This window comes from Corvus kubaryi, unplaced genomic scaffold (assembly GCF_017639235.1).
Source record: "Corvus kubaryi isolate FWS band 111438036 unplaced genomic scaffold, C.kubaryi_AGA036_p1.0 37394, whole genome shotgun sequence".
Lineage (NCBI taxonomy): Eukaryota > Metazoa > Chordata > Aves > Passeriformes > Corvidae > Corvus > Corvus kubaryi.
In genome coordinates, this window is record NW_024581133.1 from 12,218,717 (window position 1) to 12,236,344 (window position 17,628).

At 49.1% G+C, this 17,628-nt stretch overlaps 1 protein-coding gene and 1 non-coding gene across 2 annotated transcripts; both read right to left on the reverse strand.

Moving 5' to 3' along the window:
• Nucleotides 1-1,052: 1,052 nt before the first annotated feature.
• MORF4L1 (mortality factor 4 like 1) lies at nt 1,053-16,696 on the reverse strand. Its single transcript, XM_042039369.1, has 13 exons — nt 16,567-16,696; nt 14,670-14,716; nt 12,523-12,590; nt 10,279-10,365; nt 10,040-10,120; nt 7,628-7,690; nt 5,901-5,926; nt 5,245-5,333; nt 5,038-5,139; nt 4,503-4,591; nt 3,230-3,402; nt 2,841-2,925; nt 1,053-1,735 (listed from the first exon to the last, which is right to left on the reverse strand). Exons 1-13 carry the CDS (start codon nt 16,604-16,606, stop codon nt 1,651-1,653), a joined length of 1,035 nt encoding a protein of 344 aa, XP_041895303.1. The 5' UTR covers nt 16,607-16,696; the 3' UTR covers nt 1,053-1,650.
• A 176-nt stretch (nt 16,697-16,872) lies between these two features.
• TRNAK-CUU lies at nt 16,873-16,945 on the reverse strand. The gene has a single exon. It is a non-coding gene; the product is annotated as a tRNA-Lys (tRNA).
• Between the last annotated feature and the right edge of the window lie 683 nt (nt 16,946-17,628).

Consider the following 17,628-nt stretch of genomic DNA (forward strand, 5'->3'; position numbering starts at 1 on the left):
CAGCTCAGAGGGGCAACACGGTACCAGGTGTCCTCTCCCTGGGAACCTAGGTTTTTCAGCAGGACCCCAGGGACCTTCCCACATGAAACAGAATCACCAGAAAATCCGAACGGGCCTTGGTATAAACACTGTTCTGTGAACACGAGCACTGACAGCAAAAGGCCATTTCCACTCTTGGGGCAGCTGGCAAAGGATAAATCCATTGTTCAGATTGGAACATGATCCTGGCTCCGGGTAATGGCCAGGATAAATAACGAGCAGCAGCTAATTAACAATGCTGAGGTGAGCAGACAGTGATTGGAACAGCACCAGGAACCAGAGGAGCACCCACCTTCTTCCCACACGGCTCCAGCCCAGCCCAGAGCTGGGCAGGGAACCCACAGTGCCCCTTCCCTACTCCCTGCCTGCCCTGAACAGAATTCCAAGTAGGAACCTGCCTTGGAAGTGCCACAGCTGCTCCCAGCCCTGCCTCAGTTTCCATGGCAACTTCCCCTCACCCTATTGCTCAATATTGTTCTTTTTCCATGTAACAGCAGATCCTGCTGCTCTTTCAAACAGCTCCTTATCTAACCAGACCATCCCAGCCCTAGCACCACTAGGCGTTGTGCTAGGACACAGGACAGGAGGGCACCAGGGCAGGGTGGGACACGACCCTGCTGGATTCCTGTCCAGGGAATGTGCTCACACCTTCCCTCAGCCCCGAGCAGCCCAGCCCATCCTCACCCCCAGCAGGTGCTGGGAGAGCACAGCCCATTTTGGGGACACGTGTGGGACCCTCCTGCCCCTCAGCCCCCGCAGGAAAGGCTCAGTCCCACCCCAGCTGCACCAGACCAGCCCTGGGGCAGGACAGGTCCCAGATCCCTGGACACTGTGGCTTCCTGCAGTAACATCTGTGATTAAAACCTGGTACTTTGCCTGGAAAGAGCAGCTACTCAGAGCCCAGCCAAGTCCTGCAATGGCTTTGAGATCCAAACCCCTCATTCCCTTGGATCAGCCTGGCCAGGACACTCATACAGCAGTGACTGATGCAAACACAAACATCAGAAACCACATTTGAAATTAAAAAAGTTTATTTGCAGATCTGTAAAACAGCTCTGCGAAAGACCAACACTTGCAAACACTACGAGATGAGAATGCATTTTCCTATTGTTAGAATATAAAAAAAGTCACAGTCCTTCAACTACCCCAAGAAAAGCAGACATTTATGAACCAAACATCGAACTTCCAACACCAAAAAGTCACTGGGGTGAGTGAGACAGTCAATAGCACCAACACAGGTGACACAGCCCTCGTGGGTCTGTCATTACTATGGAATAAAGCGGGTAAGTGAGGCCAAGCCTCTGGGGAGAGCAGCCCTACGAGCACTGAGTTCAGACAATGACACACCAGAACACATTCCTCTACATCCCAGCGATGCAAACATCAAGCCAGAAACACCACAGAGCTCCCAGGAGCTCCGAGCTTCCACTTCAGGACAAGAAATTCCATTGGAGAACAAGAAATCTTCCGAACTTACGTGGCAGTTCCATTTCACACACACAACTTTATTCACTTTATGTTTACAGGAGCTGTGTGATGGGGAGGTAAAGGACGGGATGCAGAAGTGGACAGTGGTGCAGGATCCAACCCTTGTTCCATGGAAAAGTGGGATTACACCGCTTTCCGGTGGTACTCCGGAGGAGCCACCTCATAGTCACTGGCACTGAACAACGCAGAGGAATTCTTTGCTAAGTACCTACAAAAATAACAAAAATGTTACATTACTTCTTGCCCAAATTCTCTGTTGTTCAGTGGATTTGTGAATCAGGCGGTGTTTGCCCAGACACACAACAGGGTTTGAGAAGCACCAGTCCCACACGTAGCTGCTCACGTCAGCTCTGCCAAGCACTTACAGATCTGACAGCTCAGCCAAAAAGCCATTCCAAACAAGCTGCCAAGCACCTCTGGTTCCAGGTGAGCTCAGGCAGCTCGGGATTAACAGGATGAAGCCATTGATATTTGAGGTTCAGGCAGCTGCTGTACCAAGAATCGGTTTGCTACTGCTCTACTCAAAGGAGCAGGGGCAGGGAACAGGACACCAGGAAGCTCTGTCTGCACAAAGGTAAGAGTTATGTGCCATTAATTCTCATGGAATGGGTTCAGGATTTCTGGTCACTGGGTTCACATTTCTACCTCACAGCCAGAATTCTTCAGCACCTGCATTTACCTCAGACTGCCCCAGAAGACCATGGCTATCCCCCAGAGCAGGTTTTCCCTGACTACCAGGCTGATTCCTGTCAAGCTCTGCTGCAAGGACATCCTCAATTTAGTGAGGGTTTTCTTTCAGCTTCCAATAGCTCCTAATCATAGAATCCTGGAATGGTTTGGGTTGGAAGGGGCCTTAAAGCTCACCTCATTTCACATTAAAGCGTTTTATTATTATCAGGATGTTTTCCTCCTTAACATCCCATGGCTACAGGGTACCATAGCACACTAAAGCCCCAGTGACAGTCTGTCCCAGAAATAACATTCCTAAAGTTCATCAGTTTTTAAACATTTGCTCAATTGTTGTTGAGTAACTATTGTGTAATTTAATAGCTTGCTGGAATTATCATCTGCTTTTTTTAGCAGCTATAAATAAATGTCGAAGCATTTCTTTTGCAACAAGGAGCAGACGGGACGGGGTAGAAGTGCAGATTAACAGAACCAGAGAAGTGGAGTCTGAGAGGCTTCATGGCAGCCGTGGGGAAGATCCCACACACAGGCCCCAGTTCTACAACAATTCACTGAAAAGGAGTAGCCTCACAGCAGCCTGAGCTCCCTGACCTTTCTCCTTGCTGGAAGACCTCCCAAGTACTCACTTTAAGAAGTCATGCAAGTAGTTTAAGAGCAAAGCCAGACTCTTCTCATCCAGGGGCGTGTAGGCCAGCATGGCTCCGATCCGCACTGCTCCAAAGGAAGGACACTTGTCACAAACACTGCTTCGAGTTGTTGTTGAACTCCACAACTTTACAGTAGCACAGAAAAGCAGCCCAGGAATCTATTCCAATATATACAAGCTCACCTAAACCAACCAGACTTAAAAACCCATTTCCATCCCAAGCCTCCCAATGGCTCTGAGCCTTTTGGATACATGGATAAGGAGAGAATGAACCCACACTTCAGAGCTGCCTGTCACAGACTGGAGAGAGGGAAAGAAGCACTTGAACACTTCCCACCGCTCTTCCTCAGCCCCCCAGCTGGCACTCACCAAAGAGCCTCAGGAGGTGTGGGGCACCGTAGACCTGGGACATCGGAGCATCCGGGTGATCCGCCAGGATCTCGGCGTACTGGGGCCTCTCGAACTTGTACAGCAGCTGAGTGCCCAGCATGACATTGAAATACTCCTTAATGCCAGCCACCACCTCGTTGACAGCATATTCCCTGGGGACAGAGAGCTCTGCAAGGCCTGCTCCAAGCACCAAACCAAGGACTGCTCCAGGCTTGGCTTGGGGAGACCACCAAAATCGGGAGGGTCTTTCACAGGCATTCAGATCTTGCAAGGAAATTTGTCTGGAGACCTTAAAATCTACAGCCACAGGGAGGAGTGCAATTCCAGACCTCTCTGGAAAATGGGCAGTTCTGACCTGAGCTGGGATTTAGGCAAACCAAGAGCAGCAGTTTTCAGTCATCCTGTCCAAGAAGTACACTCTGGGAGCAGCCCTTCCGAAGCCACAGGCAGCACTGGGGACATTCAGCAGCTTTTCTCTTGTCACCCAAAGCTCATTCCAGCTCACACCAGGTTCAAAGGACAATACTGAATTAATTGCACTGAACAGAGGGACAGCCCCCCAACATTTCAGGCACCTGCTCCCTTCCTCCCAGGCCTCTCCTGCCAGATTCCTGCAGGCCTCCAACCTCACCCTGCCTGTACAAGAACTGGCAGTGACACTGAGGAGCACAACCCTCACCCCACCCTGCCAACAAATTTATAACTGGCATCAGGACAATTACATCAAGGAGGTTAAAACACCCTGACAAGTCAATAATCTGCTTCCTCTTGAATGGAAGAAAATTACTTCCCCCTTCTGTTCTCCCTTTCAAACAGGAAAGTTTCCTGCAGAGTAAACATACCTTGTTTTGCTCAGGGCTGATTGCTGGGGTAATTACAAACAATAATTAGCTTTGCCCATCTGAGTATGTACAAGTTCTCGTGCACCTCCCTGGCACCCAGCCCTGGGCTTGTGAGGGAGCCCAGGGGCACTGAGCTCTCCCCACACAGCTTTTCTGGGAAGTTTCTATCAGCTTCCTTCAGGAAAAGGCTTAGGGCAAGTGGGGAAGCAGAAATCATATCCAGAAAGCAGAACTGCAGTCTGGAATTACTCTCTCAGGGTTTCTGAACACCTCCATCTCCTTGGGCTTAGAACAGGGCACTGGATCTGGGGCTGGGCTGGGTTTCACAACCTTATTCCATTTTCCATGGAATCCAAGTCCAACAACAGCAGCCAAGGAAGTGTTTAAGGCTGGCAGTGACCACTACTCACTTGTTATCGGTATTTCCTCGGGATTTTTTGTAGTTTGCATAATCCTCTAAAATGGAGTCCACATTCTTCTTGGCAGGGAGGTAAAAGAGCTACAAAAGCAAAACAGAACAAATACAAGTTTGTCTCATTTTTGCAGACATTTATACCTGGAAGCTGAACTGAAACCCTTTCTCACCAGGACACTGCTAGGATGAAATCAGCAGGTTAAGCTGGTACAGGTTATGAAAGGAACTCCACCAACAGTTTTAGCTGGGCATTAAAATCCCCAACCAAGCTGGGCAACCTGAGATAGTGGAAGGGGTCCCTGCCCATGGCAGGGCCTGGAACTGGATGAGATTTAAGGTCCCTTCCCACCCAAACCATTCCAGGATTCTCTGACTATATCCATGTGTCCACTTAACACTTGTGCTGCTCAACAGCAACCTGCTGATGAACTGGTAAATGAGATGGTTCCAGTAAAGCCAGGCCCAGAGTGACAGCTCCACAGAAACACACACAGCTGTCCCCCAGAGCTGGGCAGCATTTCCACAGGTACCTGTTTCTGCCTGGTGATCAAGTCCCAGTCATCCACCAGCCACGGCTTCAGCTCTTCCGGGATCTTCACCTTCACTTCAACTCTGTTCATAAACGTTTCTTCCTGAGAAAAGCCAAGCCAGACTAATTACTCGCAGATACTAATTGGGAGCAGAGCACCCTTCTGTTTTGCACCCAAAATCCCTGGGAGGGAATGGAAAACACTCACACTTTCAACTGTTGGATCCACCCGAGCCCTCTTCTTCCTGGGAGGCTGGGGAGTCTCACTGGTGCTGCTCCCCTCTCCAATGCCTGGAGCTGTGCACAGCACAGACAGCAGCAGGAAAAAACAGCAGAGAAGATTCAGGAGAAGAACTTCAGAGTAAAGCTCAGATTTTTTTCAGATCACCTTTGCACCTGTTGGGTTTTTTGTTGTTTCAAATATTACTTGTGTTCTGGGAGTCCCCCATTTGTGCCAGTTTAAATTGCTGCACTGACACTTATCTGAGGGAGGTCTCTGCACTAGAACCAAACCAGTCTGTCATATTTTTGGGGGAGAATTTTTGGACCCAGCAGCTCAGCTTTGCAGCTGTGTCACATCGCTATCTCAAAAAAAAAAACCTAAGTTTGACTTAGGAAATTATTTCATCAGATCAACTTTGCTTTTCAATTGCAAGAGCTCAAAATCCTGACAGACTGAAACAAGTAGATTTTTGTGCCAACAACAAAAGTGTGACCCTTCCCCCTCCTGAGCAGAGAGCCCCAGGAGTCCAGGAGGGACAGCACAAGGTGGCAGTGAATTATTGGGGCAGAACGAAGGTCTTATTTCAGCTACGAATCCTTCACTAGAGAGACCCACACAGATGCAAAATAAGACACACTTACTTTTCTGCTTGTTCTTTTTTGTTTTCCTGCAAGAAGAACACAAATTATTGCACATATCAAGAGAGTGGCACTTAAGGAAGCCACAGCAGAAAGCCAGAAAATGTTTCAAGCATTCAGCACAGGGAGCAGATCTGCAGGGGCCTGGGCAGTGCTTAGCTAAGGACACACAGAAGAAATACAAGCTATGACTTGGCTTCAGAGCTGTGGTACCACAAGATTCTTCATGGAACAGGTTAGAATTCACCATTTTTGGGATGTTTTGTCCTTTCCAAGTGCTCTTGGAGAACTACAAGAGATTTGTAGCTGTTTTATCTCAGACAGAATATGGCACAAGGAAACAGGAGTGCTGGGAATTCCCAGAAAAATCTCACTCAGCTGAATTAACTTCCAGTAAAAGACTGAAAAAACCCTCCAGTTTTACCACTGCAGCGGAGGGAAGATTCAGGAGTACTTTGTCTATTTACTACCCATTTTCAGGAAGTTTTACCTGGAGTACCACTACTCATTCTCAATTTGCTCCCTGCCAACAGCAGCCTGCATCAACTGCTCAAAAGCTGGGCATTGGGTGGATAAACCTCTACCAGTCCAACACTGATTCCTCGGATATTCAGCACTCTCTCAAGTGACTCTTGTTTTCAGGCTCTGAACTGCATTTATCAGGGCCAGGAAATAGGCAGAGTTCTGAGGAAGGGCTGGAGATAGGAAGAGTAAAGGGTTTGTTTAAAGTCAGAAAAGCTGAAATGAGGCTGAAACTGTGGGCAGGATAAATCTCATCCCTCAGAGGGAGCAATCCCAAGTTAAGTCACTAATAGTGGACTGGTGCATTGAAGAGAAAGGCTTTTCTTCCAAACCCAAAGTCAACAGGAGGGAAGAAGGAGTCCTTCCCAGGATTAATTCACAAGATAAAAATAATGTTAACAATTAGAACAGAATCAGAGTTTTTTTTAAACTCCATTAAGAATTTAAAACCAGATGTTATTCCCTAATTAGTTATTCAGTGCCGTATCTTCCCTCCAGAACACTTAGTTACTCCTCCTATTTTTCAAGCACCCATTAACTCTGACTGTTTCCTGATTTTTAGGCCCATGAAACATAGAATAAACTCGTGGAAGTCAGAATTCAGCAGAGCTACATTTAACAGAGTCAGAAGGTGTTGCATAGGCAGCCATAAAACCTGCTTTAACTACACATTTTTTCTGCTACAGCTTCCAGTTATCAGAAGATGAGTAATTATTTTAAACCCAACCTGCATTTCATGCATATTTCTATTTGATCACAGATTGCTTCAAAGTGTTTGGAGCCAGTTGCTGCAGTTTGCAAAACAGTTGCTCTGAACAGACTCAAAATACAATACAAGGAGCAGGTGCTGAGCTCTCCCTTCCAACACCAGCATTGCTCCCAAGGCTCCAGAAAACTCTTTGTTACTGGTTTCCATGAACTCCAGGCTGCAGGAAGCAGGCAGAGCCCTGGAACCTTCTAGAAGGATCCAGTGCCAAAAGTCTCGAGTCGTTTGGACACAGGGAGTGTCCTCCCACTGTACCCAGCCCAGCCTAAAAGGTGCAGGGCAGAGGAACTGGAAAGGGGCTTTAACTAACCCCAAACAGGGCCCTGCTGCCAAACTACCCCAGGACCGCCGAGGGCTCCCAGGGTCTGTCCAGAAACCAGGAAAGAGGGAGGGTGGGATGCTGGGGTGGCAGCCCTGCTGTGACAGCCCATGCCTCACTCACCGTGTGGAGATGGCCGGGGTCTCCAGGCAGCAAACAGTGTGGGCTCCATCCCGCCGGAAAAACCTGGGGACAGCGCGGCAGGTTGGAGACAGGGTCAGAGCTCCTGGGCAGCCTTCACACGAGCCCAGGAGCCAAACATTTGCATTTCTGGCAGCATATCACTACTGAACATTCCTGGAGCATAAGCTGTGCTTACATTAGTGACATTATTGCTTGGTTATCTGAATAATAAATTTTAGAATATAAATTACCTTTCCCTCAGATCCTCCAGGAGTGCCACAAAAGGTAAATTCTGAGGCCCACAGAGGTGGTGTGAACAGTTTCTCCCCCTCCCCACCACCAGTACTTTATTTATCAGCAATGAGCTCAAATGTACAAGGGAACAATCCAGAAGTTTGATTTTGGAAGTGTATTTTGGGATTTTCCAGAAGCCCTCTCACCTTTAGCTGTGAGCAGATATAAGAGGAACACAACCCAGGGCAAGTCAGACCATTTCCTCTCCCTCAGCCTCCAAGAAGGGAAGAAACTGTTGGGAACAGTGCAGCTATAGTCCAGAGGGATGTGCTGGATGTGGCACTCCCAGAGATGAAGAGCAAGATCAGTGCAAGAAGCACACAGGACCTGCTCTAACTCACGTCCCCCAAGCCAGGCTGCTGCTTTCCCTCTGCCTTTTCCCAACTCAAGGAATCAGTTTTTCCAATAACATGAAACAGAAGTTTCACATACTTACCTTACACCTGCCCTGCTGGAGACACCATAAAAGCTCAGGGCAGTGATGGCAGCAGAAAGCCAAGGCCCTCCCACCCCAAAACTGGCTTCAGCCAGGAGTGAGGTCAGGCCTGGTAAGGTGGTTTAAGTTTATCCTCACACAGGGGCTCAACCCAGAGACATCTTTGCCATTGGGCCTCCCTTGGACACAGCCCGGGGTGGGGTGAGAGGATGAAGCCAGCTCTAACTTTAGGCCCAGGTGACCACTCAGAGTTCACCCAGGCAGAGAGGAGAACCCCCCTGCTCCCATCCCTGGTGACTCAAAGTGGCAGCAGTGGCACCTCCCCTGCAGTCCCTCCTGCCCTCCTCTCTTCGGTGCAAACCACACACATTCACCACTGAGTCACACCCACAATCAGCTCCCCTCCCACCACTCACACAGGAGACTCAGGTGCAACAACCCCTTAAGCAGCCAGATTAGGAATGGTCATCATTTAGCCCTGTTTTAATTAGATTTTAATGACACTCGTTATCAGCTGCCTGCACAGCTTTGGGCTGGGTTTTGTCTGACCCCACATGAGGACAGGCAGCGACTGGTCCCTGTGGGAGGTTGGTCCTGGGCTGGCAGAACTCACCTGACCTGGAGCACCGGAGCACAGGGGAGCATCCAGCCAGCACCAGGGTCCAGCATATCCACTGGGATCCCTTTTCCCCAGACCAGGAGCCAGCTACAGCCTTGGCCAGGCTTTGGCTAATCCCAAAGTGAAACTGCTCCAGGATCCAGAGCAAAACCCAGTTCCCTGTCCCCACCTGAGCTGCACTCCTCAAAGCAATGATTCACATTTCATAACAAACCTGCCCCTGAATGAGACATGAAACCTGAGGCTGCTGCCAAATCCACTTCTGAAGAAGGGATGGCATTTCAGCAGCTTCCTTGTGAAGGCCAGAATCACAAATGAAGTTAGGAATTCAAAACATCCCATTAGTAAGGCCATGTTCATCATTAAGTGAAACCCTGCCCAAACAGAAGATGATAAATGAGCAGAGCTGGACTGACTGTCTGAAAATCTACCATAAAATCTGCCATCTGCCCTGAAACACCAAAAGGATGGAGTGAAGGGAATCTGACAGTCACAGCTCAAATTAAGTTTTTCTAGTAGATGCCTGAGCTTGCTTCTGGTCTCTTCAGATGCAAACTCCTTTTTAATGGTGTATTTATTGGTTTAGTTTTGTCAAAACCAGCCAAAGAAAGACTCTTTAAATGCAGTTTTGACAACTCTACCATGAGAAGGCAAGGCATTGTAAGGATTTTATTCCAAAGTGCTTGGAAGAACTGGGAAATTCTATAGAGAAACTGATTTTACTGAGATATACAAGAATAATGAGCAATCACCGCTTTCTGAGTGTCAAGTCACCAACTTAAATGGAATAAAGTGAGAAAAATGCAGAGTGTGTCTACTCAGCATCTCAACTCAACATTAACTCTGTACCATCTAAAAGGCATTTTAAATAAAATACTTTAACAAAGGCCTTTTTGATACCATTAAACAGCTTTTGCACAGGCTGTGCCACGAGAAATGGAGTTGACCTGCAGAGCCATTAATAGTAAAACCGACAAGCAAAAGTTTGGGAGGTATTTTGGGCAGGGTTTAGGGGTGACTTGCCTTGTTTGGGTTTTTCATTTTTAAATAAAAAGAATCTTACACTTCAACATTCTTCTGCTGCAGACCAGAAGTCTTCTTGCCCGGAGCAGCTCCTCTCATCTTCCCCTCTGCATATTGTTCCCTTTAAACAGAGCATATTCAGAAATAAGATTTTGGTGGAAAAAGAAGCTTCTTTGATTTTGGTTTGAAACTCATTATTTTCCCCTGATAACTAGATAACCTGATTGAAGTTCTGTTGAACAAGTATTCCCTGACAAGCACTTCTTCCACACTACTCACTGGTTGGCCTTCTGGAGTTCTTTTTGTTTCTGCAGGTTGGTGTCCACGTATTTGAGCACTCTGCTTTCTGGAACCCATTCATCCCAGCTGGAAAAAACCCAGAGATCAATCATCACTTAAAACCATCCCATGATTGCCTTCTACACACAACAGTCAATTAAAAGCTTCACAGAATTCAGGACTAAACTCTGCTTTGTGTCAAATCACGGACTGACACAAGTCAAGGTCAAAGTTACCAAACATTCCCCACTGACTGGAGCTGGAATGATTTCTCTAGGGAAGTGTAACCCTCTGTCAGTTCCAGTTTCCCAAACTTGAAGGATGGGCAATGTAGGAGGGAGAACACTGTCTTAAATTCAAAGGAAGCATCACAGGAAAAAAAATAGTCTATGCTTACATAATTATGGGATATCTGTATCCATAATATATTACTGAGAAAGTTTCCTTTATCTATTTCAACATTTTATAGGTTAACAAATTCAGCAATAGGATCTTACTGTAAGGAGAAGAGCTCTGATTTCTGTCTGTGAAGGAAACCAAGATGGCATGAATATTTGAAGAATCTGAAGTGAACGATTTAAGAGAACAGGTGTTGGGGAAATTGCCATTACCAGCAGGAATTCCACTTCAACAAAGAGTGGCTCAGCTGAGCAATCTGACAACTTATCTCGAATAAAACACATTAAAAGTGGCCAAGGTATTCTGAAGTGCATCAGGTAAAGCTCTATAAAGAGTTCTGTGCCATTTTTCAGTAGCTGCCAGTCTTGGAGCATCACGTGGCCAAACCAAACCAATATTGCTACAGGAGCACCAGGACTTCAGAGGGTAGACAAAAGACAAGGGCAGCATCTAAAAACTGCAGAGAAGCATCTCCAGCTGTACCCAAAGATTGTGGGGTTTGGGCAGTGCTTTGCTCAGCTGTTTAAGCCACTTATCCCACTCCTGCCTGTCCAGCTGCAAGAGACCTTCCAGAAGAGGTGTGACACAGGTGACACATTTATACCCCATGGTGACACATTTACGTCCCACGGTGACGAAGCTTTTTGGTATCCTGAATGTTGATATTGGCAAAACAATTCCAAGTCAGGCCATTACAGCTGCAGAAGGCCAAATGAAGGCTGTGCTGCCCTGGCTCTTGCAGCAACGCCACTTTTAATGTACTTAATTGGAAGCTTGAAGGCAAAAAATAAAACTCAAACAGCACAAGCAAGAAAAGCGGGATCAGGACACCACTTCTGGCCCCCTTCATGGCATAAGTAAGGGAAGGAAGGGCCAAATTTATGCTGCCTCATTAAGAGAAGCCGCCACACAAACTGATTACGCTCCTGTAAGTGTTGTGTTTATACTGAAACATCCCCTGTCCCTCTGGCAGGAGGGGGAGCGGATACAATTAAAAGTCACATCTAAAACATGAGGCTCAGCTTTTAGTCACAGCACAGAGATCAAGGCTGCTGTGACTAAGAGTTCTCAGCATTGAAATGAAACCAAACCAAACAGGAAACTGTGCTCTGAGACTTCTGGGTCTGAAGAGCCGAGGTTTTTAATCGCTTAGGAAAAAACCTCCACTTCTCCTGAATTCAAACTGAGTGGTAGAAAACAACTCAAAAAATGGGGAAAAAGTACATCAATATAACAACCTCATGAAGTTCTCACCTTTAATGGGCTCAGCATTTATCTCACAGAGGTGCCTGAAATCCTCAGCCATCTCTCACCTGGAATCCTGCCAGTTTTGCAGGAGGGAAAAGTATCTGCAAGTTTACTTTAATATGAGAGGCTGGAACTGAAACACAGGCTACACCTGCTGCTAATCCAGCCAGCCTGAATACAGCCCTCAGCAAGCTGTGCCCCAAAATCCCCTGCCAAACCTGGGGTAAAAGGCGAGGGAAGGGTATTCGAGTGGTTTTGCCCCACCTCAGTAGGAGCTGCCTTTCCTACCGAGGCATAACAAGGAAGTTTTCATGGCAGACATTTCTGCCAGGGAGGAGTTCCAGTGTTACCCACCCTGAACACCCAGAACATTCCAGAGCATTCCCTCCTGACAGCTCTGCAGGAAATGGCCAGTTTGGCAACGTTCTCTTTGTGTTACATAAATCATCAGCTTAGGTATAAAATCATTCTGGTCAATCCCAGACAATCTGCCAACAGCAGAGATGTGGCAGTGCTGCTGCACCCAGCTCACACTCAAACAAAGCATCTCCCTGCAAAGGAAAGAGAAATCCTGCTTTCATTTCATGCAGTACTTACTTTTTATTCCAACCACTGTAATGGATAAAGTATTTCACTTGCTTGTCCTTTATGGCAACCTTTACACACTGGAACAGAGAAGAAAGGTCAGTCAGTCCCAGAGAAAACAAGGAGGTCTCAGGGAGCTTTGCTGCTTTAGCTTGCAGAGTTTCCCCTGCCCCTGAACTTCTTGGCTGTACCAATTAAATCCACCAACTCAACACTTCCTCCAGGGAGTTCAAGTCCTGTTCTGGAGGTGCTGAGATTGAGCTGCCACTGCCCCCCGGAGCAGTGACAGAATGAGGCTGCTGTAAAACCTGCAGGGTGCCCCTCCGGGGCTCCAGATTTGAGTCTCTTTAAAAGGAGTTTTTCTTCCTTTGAAGTAAAAACTACTCACAGGAGTTATAATTGGTATTTTCTTGGCATGCAGAGCCACCTCTAATTGTTTGAGAGGGCGAACCTTTGGCTCTACATTTTCTCAACACCACACTGTGCTGTACCCTCTTCAACTAAGAACTATTGCCAGAGAGGAACCTGTTTCAGGAAACACCTGCAAAATGCCACATAGGGAACTTAAATCCAGGCTCACATGGACTTGCACCCAGGACTAAGGTTCTCCTGCTCCTGCAGGATCCTCTGCTGCACCAGTGGCTTGCTCTGACAGCCTGAATTAAACACAGCCACACACAGCCTGTGCCTGTCTCTACTTGTTTTGGAGAATAAAGGGGCTGAGTATGAAACAAAAGATGACTCAAATATAGTTCTGTGGCAAAATATTTTCCGTGCTGGAGATTAGAAGGGCCTGAAGTGAATCTCCTTTAACTCTGCATTGCAGAGATGCACAATCAGCTCCTGCTTGCCACGAGCCCTCACACTGCTCCAACACAAAGAGCTGCTCTGACCACCTTGGTGTGGGACACCAAGGATGTGGTCAGGAACAAAAACTGCTGGACTGAGAACCACTTGAGAAAAACAGATCAAAGGAATAGGGAGAAAGCCAAGGTTATTAGTCATTACTACTGACAAAGCAGCTTTTAAAATTAAATCCTTTAAAATAAACAAATAAAACCTTGTAAAATTAAACTTCAAGTTCATTCTGCCAGTGCACGAACTCAGAAGGACCCACTCAACACAAACAGCCAAACAAAAGCTACTTGTGAGCTGGGAAATCCCTTCCAGCACCCAGCTGGCACAGCCTGATCCTGCAACACTCATTCCACTCTGGAAAAAGGAGGGACACAGCATGGGCAAGCACAACTGCTGTCCAGCTCTGGGCTGTTTGAGTGACACAAGGTTATTTCCTCAGAACCAGAAGCCTCAATCACCCTCCCCTCTGCAGGCACTGGCACGACAACCCCGAGCACACATTCCCAACAACCTCATCCTCCTGTTCCAGAGATGGCAGAGAGCAGAGCCGGAACACCAAAGTGGGAATGGTTTAGAGCAGCCCAAACCCTCTCAGTGCTCGGGGTGTTATTTAAGCATTACAACAACTCTTTCTCCTGAAGAGAGAAGTCAAGTGTTTCTCCTGCCTCCCTGTGTTAACATTTACTGACACTAAATCCTAAAGGATTTAAATCCCTGCCTGAGGTACCCCAGGAATTTCTGCAAGCCTTCTGACCCACACAGCTATAAGAGCTCTTTCTTTCTCTTTCAGAGGGAGTGGGAGCACTTAAACCCAGAGCTGTGCCTGCAGTAACACTGAGGCAGCAGGGGCACAAATGCACAGTGCAGGTTCTTGTGGTCTAAAAGCCAGAACTGGGAAGCAGAACTGGGAATGCCACTTCCTTTGTCACTGCAATGCAGCTTCTCCTGGGCACTGGTGGTGTTGAAGACCACAGGCTGTATTCAGCCGCCTCCCCCTGAGGAAGCTCCAGGTGCAGGTGACAGAGCAGCTCAGGCACCAAATCCTGCAGGCACAAAGGCTCCCCAGTGTTCTGGGATATTCCAACAGCCTCTGGGAGCTTACCAGCATAGCTGCACAGTGCCACTGGGCTTCCTGAAATTGTTCTGGAATAGAGCTCCAGGGTTTAAAATGGATTTCAGACAGGTTTTTGTTAATTTTAGTTCCAGTCCTTGATCCCATCTAGAGGCACAGCAGGCAAACTAAAACACTCCCTTGTTTTCCTGGGGAGCAGCGAGAGCCACCTGCAGCCACACACACCTACCTTGGCTTCATAAAGGAGAGGTCCATGGAAACAAAGCACTCGCTCACCTGCAAGGGAAGCGCAGACAAACAGCTCAGAGCTCCAGAGGGCCATTTCCATAAGTTGTGTCATCAGGAACCACACAGAGCAAGTCCAGGGGCAGCCTGGGAAGCTGCTCAAAGAAAGGTACTGACTGGAGAAGCAAATTCACTCTCCCACCAAAGGGGATCAGAGCTGTGATTATTTCGACCCTGGAGCAGAGCTCCCTGACGATGTCCATGCAAGAGCAGCTGCACACAAACAGCAGTGCTGGTGACTTTGGCAGCACCTGGCACCAACCCCCACATTCCTGCCCCTCCCTGAGCTGACAGACATTCCCAGATCCCAGAGCAAACCTGGCTGAGAACTCCTGCCCAGCCTCAGTTCCAGCTGCAGCCCCCAAACCAGGCTGGGCTCACGCACAAGCAGGTAAAGCTGCCCCTCTGAGGGGTTATTGGTCCAGGGCACTCTCCTAAGATCCTACCTCTGCACCTTAAGCTTCTGACACGTGAAAGCCACTGCCATCCGTGTCCCTTTCCCGCAGGAAGAGCAGCCCCTGGCACTCCCAGTTCAGGGAAGTCAGGAAGAGAGGCCCCCCTGCTGCTTCCCACCTGACCTGTGGGCTGGGGCTGTGCAGCAGCAGCAGAATCTCCTCACTTTGGGGCGTTTAAGCAGGATAAGATTGTCCTTCAGCCTGGTTTTATCTCCTCAACAGCCAAGTCTCATCGTGTGGTTACACTGTGGGAATTGCAGTGTACTTATCACAGGACATCTGAGTCCACGCATTTCCTTCTGGAAGCTGCAGTGCCTCGTGTTTTTGGGGAGATGAGCTGCAGAACTGTAAAATGCTTCTGTGTATCAAGAAAAAAAAAGGCTTAGAAGGGCTCTCCCAGAAGTGCCCATTCTGATACATCAGACAGTCGGTACTTTTATTTAAAAACATCCCTACAGGCAGGGCTGACAATCAGAGGTGACATTATCACTCTCATTGTCACAGTGCTCACTAGTGCTGGTGGAAGACACATCTCTGCTTCAAAGCTGTGCAATGTTTTCTAGGAGAGATGCCCACAGTCACTGAGGAATATTTATTTTTAAAAAAACACAAGGATGATTTGCAGAAAGGGTTCTTTGTCTCCATGATAACCTGGCAGGCTCATGCTCCCTCACACAAGGCCTGTCCCCTGGATCCACACACTGTTCCTTATCCCAAAGCTCATCCCATTCCACCCTGCCACGGGCAGGGACACCTTCCACTACCCCAGGTTGCTCCGAGCCCTGTCCAACCAGGCCCTGGACAGTCCAGGGACGGGGCATCCATCTTAAACCATATTGCTATTTTTATTAATCTTATTATATTACTCTCAACTACAACCGTTACCTAAAAAGCAAAATATAGGCAGAATAAGCCTCCCAAAAAGCCCAATTCACCTTCATTCACCTAAGCCCCGGTGCTTTGTTGCAGATGCGGATTCCGGCACAGCTGGAATCCAATGCTGCCTTCATGAATCCTCCTGCACTGGGCTCCCTTCCAGGGAACAATAAATAATAACCATCTTTCAAACGCATTAAAATAAAAATCCCGACAGACTTGAGGGATTTCAGCAGTTTTAATGCCAATGAGTGTCCGCGCAGGAAAATGAAAGATGTTTGGAATAACGGGGTGGGAAGGGCCCGCGTGTTATTGGGAGGAAAGAGAAGGGACAGGAAGGGACAAAGACTGCGGGAATTCAGCTTTCCCACCTCGTCAGAGCTGAGCAGGGAGCGATGAAAGCCAAACGGCCCCGAACCACGAGCACCGGGGCGAGACCCCCGCGCCGGGCGCGGCCCCGGCACCCCCGGGCCCTCCCTCCCCGCAGCCCCGGGCCCTGCCCGCACTCACCCTCCTGGAACTTGGGTTTGGGGTCCTGCTTGGGCGCCATTTATAAGGGCCGGTCCCTCCTCCGGCCGCTCCCCGCGGGGCCCCGGCGCTGCCCGGCCCGGCCCCGGCGCTCCCCGGCCCGGCCCCGCCGCGCAGCCGCGGCTCGAGCATGCCGGGACATGGAGTCCGCGGGCTCCCCGCCCCGCTCCGCTCCGCTCGGGGGTGCGGGGGCGGGTTGGCTGCGAAATGTTGGCTGCTTGAGCCGTGAGGAGCCAGAAGAGGGGAAAAAAATTAATAAAAACCGAAGAAAAAAGAAAAAGTCAGTCACGCCCAACGTGGGGCTCGAACCCACGACCCTGGGATTAAGAGTCCCATGCTCTACCGACTGAGCTAGCCGGGCGCCACACGCGCTCTGTGGCGGCCTCAGGTGTCGGCACAGGCCCCCCCGCCGGCCCCGGGCATTCTTCGCTCCGGCCGCCAGAGGGCGCGTGCCCCACCTGATTTACATATTTACATTACGGTATAATTAAACATTATCCCAAAGCCGGCAGGTGTGGAGCGCCGGCAGACGCCGCCGTCCCGGGAAAGCTGGGGGATGCCGGAGCCGCGAGCAGCCCCCGAGGGGTTAATTAATAGCGCCGAGTAATGCCAGGTGTACGCTCCCAGTTCGCTTTAACCTGAGAGAAAACAAAAAGAAGCATTGACGGGTAGCTCCGGCCGAGCAGAGGGGGGATATGACGGCATCATCCAAGCACCGGTTTTAGTTTTTGACCGAAAATTAGCCGAATTGTTTTGATTTTTCTACCGCAATCCTCACGGCGCGGCAGGCGAAGCACAGCGGCAGGAGACCGCCAGGGGGCGCAGTCGGGCCACGCCGGCACCGCGCGCTGTAAGCCACGCCCACTGACATGCAAACCCCGCTCGTGATATTTGCATAGCCCCGCCCCTGGTGTGCATAGCCCCTCCCATGTGATTTGCATAGCACCGCCCCTGGTGTGCATAGCCCCGCCCCGTCCGCGGCCCCGCCGCCGGCGCGCGGAGCCCCCAGCCCGCCGCAGCCATGGCGGCCCTGCCCGCGCTGCG